This window comes from Panthera pardus, unplaced genomic scaffold, assembly GCF_024362965.1.
Source record: "Panthera pardus isolate Hobbes unplaced genomic scaffold, ASM2436296v1 HiC_scaffold_17, whole genome shotgun sequence".
In the NCBI taxonomy this organism is placed as follows: Eukaryota; Metazoa; Chordata; class Mammalia; order Carnivora; family Felidae; genus Panthera; species Panthera pardus.
In genome coordinates this window covers 23,783,988-23,793,783 of record NW_026526732.1, presented here as the reverse complement: position 1 = coordinate 23,793,783, position 9,796 = coordinate 23,783,988, and the positions used below count along the sequence as shown (strand labels likewise).

Sequence of the window (9,796 nt, the reverse complement as noted above, 5' to 3'; positions counted from 1 at the left end):
GGAAGTACAGCACCGGAAGTCAGTCACACGTTGGTGTGGCCTCAGCTTTCTCTTGCTTGCTGTGTGATCCTGGGTAAGTTGCTCAACCACTTTGAACTTTAATTTCCTATCTTTAAATAGGAGTAATAATCATTTGCCAAGCATTTGAATTTGTAGAGGCATCGTATTTTTGTGAGACTTTTTGTTTTCTTTTTTCCCTTTATTTATTTCCCCTTCTGCTTCTTCCTGCACAAGCTGCTAGTTGCTGTATGTTCACAACTTCTGGAAATAATGGGGCAGAAAGGAAGAAGAAGAAGAAGAAGAAGAAGAAGAAGAAGAAGAAGAAGAAGAAGAAGAAGAAGAAGAGGAGGAGGAGGAGGAGGAAGAGGAAGAAGAAGAAGAAGAAGGCGGCATTTAGGATCCCTGGACTGGTTTTTCAGACCCTAAAGCAGAACACCAAGAGAACTGACAGGATTGGAGGGATGAATGAAATGTTGAGACACAGCAGAGAAAGACAAGCTATCTCCCTTCTCAGGACAGAAAGGGAAGTAAGAGAGATTGTGGGCGTGTTAGAGTGCTGAGCCCTTTGTTTCCTGCCTGCCATCTCTCTGATCTCTATGGGATCCCAGACAGGGGCCAAGGGTCCAGAATGGGAAGGGCTGCTCCAAGGTAGCAGGATGGCAGACAGCGATGGCCCATCAGGAAGTCAAGAAAAAGCCACAAACCTGGAGGGGCCTCATTGACAAGATTGATAACCTTTGCAGACTGATGACCAAGCACTGAGCAGGTTGATATCTGCTGACATAAATAAATCAAGGACCATATTTTTTTCTACTCTCCCTGCTGAAGAAATCAACTAGCCTGTTGAAATGGAAGGAATCGAACCGGTTAAGGCAGAATGAGAGATTAAAACAGAAATTGGACTGAAGAATTACTTATAAATTAAGATATATGTCTTGCACAACTAGATTTGTAGTCTGAAATGTATACACTCCCTGCCACGTAGTAGATCAACATAATACTAGGTGCTCCTATTCCTACTATAATTATGTTATGTGGTTGCTCAAGTGGTCAACATTAACTTTGATTTAGACAAGAGTACTATCCAGTTCAGGAAAGGTAAGGATCTCACTGTTATCAAGGGCAACAAGTAGAATCCACTTTGAGTACATTGTCACGAGGGCTGATACTGGCTCCTGTTTTGACAGCAAAGGGTGAATCACATGTGTAGTGAGGAGTCAGGCACTGAATGGTTAAAATAGCCGTGGTTGCGGAAACTGAATAAGGAAAAGCTGAGTGGAGAGAGATGATAGCTGTCTTCAGATATTTGAAAGGCTTTTTGTGGAAGATAGAATGTCCTTGTTCTGAATGGAAGCTGATGGCATGAATGTTTGATTCAATCAACAGAAAGAGGAAGTTTCTCATAGCGAAGTGTGCATCAATGCTAAGGATTCAAACAGATGTTCAATATTCATTTTGTCTGGAATGTTGTCAGAGGATTCCTGTGTGCAAAGGAATGTGGTCCTGGCACTTTCAGTTTTAGGATGATATATGAGGCAGGCAGAGGCAACCGATATTACCAAATTCCAGGAAATACGCGGGGTGCTCTGTATTGTTAGCTCACTGAACCTGCCTGATGACCCCATGAGTTAAACATTGTAAGTATTATTACAAATCAGGTTTATAGTTTACATAGTAAACTACCAGACTTCATAGTGCTGATAAATTACAGGAATAAGTTTTGAACCCAGGTTGTTTCATTAAAAGATCATGTACTTTCCTCTTCACACTCTATTTCCCTAACATGCTCTTTTAAAGAAAAAGAACAAATCCTTAGTTTGAGGACAGAGTTACCAAAATACACAGATTTTACTAATGTACTGATTAATGACAGGCACTGTCTCCAGAAATATTTTACCTATGATTCATGTAAACATATAGAAATAACAAAAGATACATTTATGAATGTTGTAACATATAATAGCACACGTAAATACACATGGCTTTTAGACATTAGGTACATTTGTTTCAGTTACTATGATGGTTATTTTTTTTTAAGTTTATTAATTTATTTTTAGAGAGAGAGAGAGGGAGAGAGCATGAGCCAGGAAAGGCAGAGAAAGAGGGAGAGAGATATAATCCCACTTGAACTCACAAACCATGAGATCACGACCTGAGCCGAAATCAAGAGTTGGCTACTTGACTGACTGAGCCACCCAGGCACCCCTATGATGGTTAATTTTATATGTCCACTTGACTGGGCCATAGAATCCGGATATTTGGTCAAATGTTACTCTGGATGTTTCTGTGAAAATGTCTTTTAGATGAGGTTAACAGATCAGGAGACATTGAGTAAAGCACATTCCTTGCCATAATATAGGTGGGCCTAATCCAATCAGTGGAAGGTGTCAACAGAACAAAGACTAACCTCCTGCAAACAAGAAGGCACTCTGCCAGCACACTGCCTTTGGACTTGGATGGCAACTCTTCCCGTGAGTGTTCAGCATGCTGGCCTACCCTGAAGATTTTGGACTTGTACCTCCATAATCATGTGGGCCAATTCTTTAAACCTCTCTTTATATGTGTATATACATCCTGTTTGTTCTGTTTGTCTAAATCACCCTAATACAGTTATGTCTATTTCCTTGTCTGCCCTTGTGTTTCCAGCTTTAAAATTCTGAGTGGAACAACCAGATGTATGAGTTTGGGAGCAGCTCACTCCTCATCGAGCCTTCAGATGAGACCACAACCTTAGCCAGTCTTGGGAGACGCAGTGGGCAAAGCTGCCCTCAGATTCCTAAATCTGGGGACTGTGAAATAGTAAATGTCATTGCTCAAAAGAAAATTCTATGAGTAAATGTCCTTGGGACATTCTGGCGTTAATAGAGACCAATTTGAATTGTGCAGTCCTCACATCTCTGGGTCTCATTTCCCTTTCTGTCACAAGGGAGCGCTGGACAGAGGAACTTCGGTTTTCCTTAAGTGCTAAATTCAACATCTCTATTAATTATACTGTTTATTCATCAAAATAAACATTGATAAAAGTCATAAGAAGAACACACCCTGGATTTTCAGGCCTCTGCATTTGGTGGCAGCATTCCAGCTTCCTTTCTGCCAGGAGCGGTCTGTGCTCAAGTCCTGCTCTTCTTCTTCTTCTTTTTTTTTTTTTTTTCCACCCCAACAGTTTTCTATCACCAGCCAATCAATGTTACATAAATTTTTTGGCACCTTTGTGTGGCCTGCGCATGTATACGTGTGCATGCTCACAGTTCAAGTCGGGCTGAACTCTGGATGTGTATGCTGCCCTATCACCGGGAAGATTTGCCTCCAGCATTTCACAGATTAACTCCCGCAGTTCATTAGGGGAAGGGAGCTACTTTCCAAGTGTGAGTCCTTTTTTTTTTTTCTCTTCTCATCTCCAAGGAGGTGTGTCCGGATCTTTTTGCCAGTCGGCTACTTTGTAGGAGCACTGGAATCCAGGCAGTGGACTTTCCCCAGTGAGTAACCGGATTTGCTTTGCAAATCGATTCTGCTGAATGAGATGTCATGGGAACACGTTCCCAGCCCCCCTGTTAATATCTCTTCATTTTTCCTATCTCTAAGTCCCAGAGGAGCAGTTCTGGTAGGTGGGTCTCAGCCAAAACTGTGCACCAGTCTGCCACTCGTTCTAAGTTTTGCTTTCTCGGGATCTCTATGCACCCACTTTCAGCCCCCCGAGTCTGTTCCTGCCTCATATCACACAGTACCCACTCCCCTTTCAAATACTTCTTTCCAGAAGGGATGTGAACAGTTCAAATTAAGGGCAATGGCAAAGATTTTAAGTATTATCACTCTATGGGTTATGGAGAGGCATTTAATGAAGAAGACTAAATTCTAAGCCCAAAGGATGAATCTCTGTTTGTGGCACTAAAGGCGGCAGCAGATCAGGGGCAGAAGGCGGTGGGTGTATTTGTCGTGGGTGCGGTGGTGGCCACTGCGACTGCCGCCTTCTCGGCCTCTTCTTAAGTCCGGTCTTCATCCTCCCTGGAGAAGGGTGTGGTGGGAGAGCATCCCCTTTCCCCGCAGAGACCAGGGGATGCAGCGCCGGTATGGGGCGGCCGAGGTCGTTCGGAAGACAGACGGACTCCCCCTTCACTCCGATTATTAGAAAGAAAAAGAACAGAAGAACGAAGAAAGAAAGACTAGAGGAGAGAGGTGAAAGAAAGGAAAGGCAGAAACCAGGGAAGAAAAGGACAGAGAACAAGAAAAGGGGAGAGAAGGAAGCCGGCGGCCCCAGAGCTTGGCGTAGGGACCCGCTGGGCTGGGGACACGGAATCCCAGCAGGCGGGCAGATGCCCACATCGCCGCCGCCTGCATTCTGAGCTCTTTTTTTTTTTTTTTTTTTTTTTGCACAGTCTCCCGAATTCAGGGCTCGAGGCTTTCTGCTGACCTCGGGTCTGCCCCGTCCCCTCCCCCGCCTGGGAGCAGAGCCCGGCCCGGCGCCAATCGCCCACCCCGGCTCGGCCCCCGCAACGTGCGCCAGGCGGCCCGTCGGGGGAGCGCCTCTCCCGCCCCGCAGCCAGACTTCTCCCTCTCTGCCCCGGGGCAGGCGATCCTGGGTGGGGCGGCCGCTTTGGGGACGGCCCCCGCCGCGGAGCGTCGAGACTGGGGCCGCCCCAGGGCCGCGCGGGGCCCGGCCAGACGCCGCACGCCGCCTGGGCAGCCGCACCTGAGCCCCCCGCCCCCCACAGCTCGGGCCGAGCGGACTGGCGCGGGGAGCAGCCCGGGCCCGCGGGCGGGGGTGGGGGGGTGGGGGACGAGAGCCCCGGCGCGGTGACCACGTGCCGCCTCCCGCGGGCGGGGGCGAGGACCTGCCGGGTCGGACCCCTCCACCCGCGCGCGGCCCAGATCAGCCCGCGCACCCAGCACCGGCTCAGGGGCAGCCCCGCCTGCCCTCACCTTCTCGCCCTAACTTTTCTTAAACTTGTCTGGAAGGAGGAACCTGCCGCCCTGTCCGCCCCCTAGCCGCCGCGATCCGCACTTGAACTCCGCAGCGCCGGCCTTCCACCTTGCGCCGCCCCGGGCGCGGGCGTGGAGTGGCTGCCGGGAAACCCCGATGAACTCTCCAGAAAGTGCGTGAAGGAGGGTCGGGCAGCCGCGCGCGGCTCGGCGGGGGGCGCGCGGGGTCTCCATCGGGGAGCTCGCAGCAGCAGAGCCGGGGAAGGACTGTGGACCATGACCGTGCGGCCCCTGCGGACCTTAATGCCAACATGTAAGTCTCACCTTTCAGCTGAGAATTCCTTCACACCTTTACCTGTATCTACCTCCTCCCCCCACCCCCCCACCTCCACTAAATGATTTTGCAAGGACTTCAACTGCATTGACAGAATAAACCGGTTTGTCTTCAGTTTGACCCCCGAGGCACCGAGGAGCGAGCAGGTATTGCCAGGCGGAGCTGTGACATGCGTGTGCGGCTTCCTTTTTTTTTTTTTTTTTTTTTTTCCAGCGAGAGGTAAACCTCACATTTGGGCGGTGTAAAGCGTAATAAAAAAGGGCAGGGCTTCAAGAATGGGGAAAACGTGTTTTCGAGTCAAATTAAACAAGGAGTAACCGGCATCGCTCCTCCATCCAGGGGCCTTGCCCTGCCAAGAAAGAGCGCTCCTGGATCAACACCTGGGGGCTTGGAAGGTACTGGTTTTACCGGGAAAATGTTGACTTTACACATTGTCACCCTTGACTGTAGAAGTTATTCTTGGATCTTTGGGTTATTTGAATGGTTTAAAAAAAAAAAAAAAAACGCGCAGAAAAGTTTCTTGGTTGTCTTGTGTAGATTAAAAAGTAATGAAGGACTATGTCATTTTACAGGATGGGATGTGGGAGGCTACTTGTCTGGAATTAGAAGCGGGGGACATAGGGTTATGAAGGGTCAGAGAAACCTAAAAGGTTTTAATTTTACGGAATTACCATCGAAGTTCTGAGGTTTCTCCAAGCGACCCCGCGAAAGGGCCGTTGAGCGCAGCCTGGGCCTTCCAGAATGGAAAAAAAGGAAGATGGTTCTAAAAAGGCCCTGTTTTTGTGTCTTTCTGAGAAGCTGCCTTTTCTTGTAATATGTAATTTTCCCTCTGATGTTTTATTTAATCTTGGGCAGATACGCTGACATTTTACTCCCTTCCACTAACATCCAAGAGTTTCTAGAAGTTGATATTCATCCTCCCTCCTCCAGCTACCGGATCCTTATGTGTTTCCATCATAATTTCCTCTTTCAGCTTAATACCTGGGTAGAGACTTGCGCCTCAGGCCCTGTCTTTCCCTTCCTTGCAACTTCTACCCAGCATTTTTAAAACAGGAAGTGTAGTACCCACAAGCCTAGCCCTCTGCCCCTCTGTTCCTGGTGGTTAGCAGTAGAATTAGAAAAGAACTACTTATTTTTATTAAAAGTGCATGTGCAGTAAATCCACACCTGTGAATTTTAGGGTTTCATTTATGCCAGTGGATTCAGCGAGGTATAACCTGAAATAATTTATTTTGAGATGCAGCCAACAGTCTCACAGGAGACTTGTTCTCATATACAGGCGACACATTTTGAATGAATGTGAATTTGTTTTAAACTTCAGTTTTTCCTAAAAATATAGGAAGGCTTTTAACAGCAGATATTTGTCTAGTTTCCTTCAGCTTTCCTAGGTAATTTAGATCTTATGGGAAATGAAATAAACGTATGAATACCAATTTTTTAAATATAACATGAAACTGATCCACAGGTATTGTAAAAATTTCTTCATGAAATTAAGTTATTTACTCCATTTGAATTCCACATGTTTAGAAACTCTTATGTCATAGAGAGTCAAAATATGAACATTTAATCACATAAAATATAGTTTAATACCCTGATTTGAGTTTCTTTATGGAGCTATTCTGTCTGAAAGTTTTTCCATTTCTTGCCAGATCAAAATGGTTTCTTTTTTCCATTTTGCTGTTTATAATTCATATGGAATGGTTTAAGATGATCTGATTCTTTTTAGATATTAGTATGTTAGAATATATGGAAATAATACCAACCTTTCCAAAGTAAACCTTCTTACTATCTTGTTGAAAAATGCTAAAATGGGGAACACAAACGATATTATCTTTTAAATTTTTATTTTAATGGGTTCAAGCACACAAACTAAGGTATTTTCTGCCTACTCTGTGGGGGGAGAATGTTAATATATTCTTACATTCAAGTTATGAAGTTATAGATTTCATAAATATATTTGGAGTTGTACTGACTACATATCTTTCATATCCTAAGAAATTTAGTAGATTTAGCAAGACTTGTGTTAACTGATCTCAGGCTGCATGAAACTCCTGTTCCATTTATGGCTTATATAAATTACATGACACTGTGCTTTTCCAATGTGAATGGTGAATGAGGCTATTGTCTCTTGGCTTATGGGAAATATTAGAAGCTTGTAGTTTTACTGCCTAACTGGACACGTCACTCTGATTTCTGGAAATAATGATTTGAAAGAGAATCAGTTTATACATTAAAAATAAACTGACAACTACTTCCTTAAACTTGACCATTTTTCTAACTGCCCATCTCTTCCAGAGTTTATATTTCTGATGGGATGATTAAAAGTTTCTAGAGACTATTTAGACTTTAGACTAAATAGAATAAGGCTTTGTTCAATGTGTGTGGCATGCTTGGGCAAAAACCCGTATCTTTCCATTTCATTTCTGGTGGGATAGCATTATTGCATTATCTATATTGGATGGCATTAAGATGCATACTTAGTGACTGGGGTGACAGCATGTAAAGGACATTTCAGTGGTAACTAAAACACCAATAAAACTTGAGCCTGGTTACCTGAGTATCATCTCACTTTCCTTTACAAGCATCACTCAGGATGCAATTATTTGGAATGCCTAGGGCATTCAAGATTACTGTATTTAAAATATTTATAGTGAATATGACAAAAGCTTAGCATATTTAGTATAGCATTTGTAAAAAGAAACCACAAATTAGGAAGAAAAATATTCCTATTGTGATTGACAACTACAAAAACAATTTGAACATGCCAGTCCAAATAAAGGAAACCCAAATGAGATGCTACTTCTACCAAACTGGCGGTGACTAAGGCACTCATACTGATGGGAGTGTCATGAGATAAACATGGATAGGCTTCAGTGTAAATGTGTGTGGGTGTGTTTACATTTATTTGGAAATAATTTTATTTAAAAAAAAATTTTTTTTTTAATTGAGACAGAGAGAGACACAGCATGAACAGGGGAGGGGCAGAGAGAGAGGGAGACACAGAATCGGAAGCAAGCTCCAGGCTCTGAGCTGTCAGCACAGAGCCCGACGCGGGGCTCGAACTCGTGGACCGCGAGATCGTGACCTGAGCTGAAGTCGGACGCTTAACCGACTGAGCCACCCAGGCGCCCCAATTTGGAAATAATTTTAAACTGGGATGCCTGGGTGGCTCACTGGGTTAAGCTTACAACTCTTGATTTCTGCTCAGGTCGTGGTCTCACGGTTCTTGAGTTCGAGCCCAGCATCAGGCTCTCTGCTGACAGCACGGAGCCTGCTTGGGATTCTCTCTGTCTCGCTCTTGCTCTGCCCCTCCCCCACTCGGGCATGTGCATTTGCTCCCTCTTTCCCTCTCTCTCTCGAAGTAAATAAATCAACATTTTAAAAAAATAAAGCATTTTAAACCTTCATAAAAGTTGCAAGAATAATACAAAGAGCACATGTATATTCTTTAATGTGGAATCACTTAGTGTAAATGTTTATCCCATTTGTTTTATTGTCCATCCTCTCCTCTTCCCTTCACCCTCCCCTCTCTGTACATGCACCACAATATTTTGCCTGAATCATCTGATAGTAAGTTATATGTGCCAAGGCTTCAGGGTTTACTTTTTTAATTGAACATTTTATTGAGATAGTTGTCGATTTACAGGCAGCTGGATGAAATGGTAGAGATCCTATGTACCTTTTACCCAGTTTCTCCCAGTGGTAACATTTTGCAGAACTGTAATACAGTATCACAACCAGGAGATCGATACCCTATCCTTTTTTCAGATAGTCCTAGTTTTACATGGAGTGTATGTGTGTTTCTCAGGGTTGCCTTTTAATTTCACCCGGGGTACAAGCCATGGTGCAGTGGATGCTTCTGCTCACATAAGAGTCAAGATTTGTGCAGATTTGAAGAATAAACCTTTCTACCTTTTTGAAATGGGGGGTGAGCCAAACTTAATAAAAGAACTTGAGTGATAGAATAGCACTTTTTCTTTTTGTTCATTGCTTGAGATCAGGAACATGATCTTTAACCAAAAGGAGAAATACAATTCTGCTTAGACTTGAATAAACCAAATTCTATTCTTTTCATTCTAGAAGAATTAAGGTACTCTCTTTGCCACTCCTCGTGGTCCTTTGTGAAAAGATTTGACATAGAAATACGGTTGGGATCTGAGGAATAATCTGTAATTCTGACTATAGCTAGTAATGATAGAATTGGTGCCGTGTCAATTTCTCCACTGATTTTAAATTTTCTTCATCAATTTCTCCTTAAGTTGGACTTTTAAGGAGTGAAGAGGTGGAAGACGTTCGGTTTTCTAGACTACAGATTATTTCAGTGATGCGTTTGGATTGAGTCACGTTCATAAGGGGTCATTCTGACATTAACAACAATTCAATAACAGGGTTAGGTTCTAAAGTTCCTGAAATAGGACTCAAACGTATTGTATGTTGTGGCCTGTGCCGATTGAAAAGTGGAGCAAGTTTGCAATGGAGGTGTCTTGGTTTTCAGGGACAGGTGAATTGGAAGCCAGGTGGCATCGGGATGTGTTAGCTCTCCCA

The 9,796-nt window shown here is 44.1% G+C and overlaps 1 protein-coding gene across 5 annotated transcripts in view; it reads left to right on the top strand.

Annotated features, from left to right (window-relative positions):
• The first annotated feature begins 4,486 nt into the window (after positions 1-4,486).
• Positions 4,487-9,796, top strand: part of ADGRG6 (adhesion G protein-coupled receptor G6) — a 141,038-nt gene continuing 135,728 nt past the window's right edge. For 2 of the 5 annotated variants that reach the window (XM_019425110.2, XM_019425114.2), the window contains exon 1: positions 4,489-5,230. In XM_019425110.2, coding sequence (XP_019280655.2) covers positions 5,229-5,230 — 2 coding nt within the window. In that variant the 5' untranslated portion in view covers positions 4,489-5,228. Of the gene's footprint in view, positions 5,231-5,530; positions 5,647-9,796 lie in introns of those variants that run through there. The other 3 variants (XM_019425112.2, XM_019425113.2, XM_019425111.2) reach the window with 3 other exon arrangements.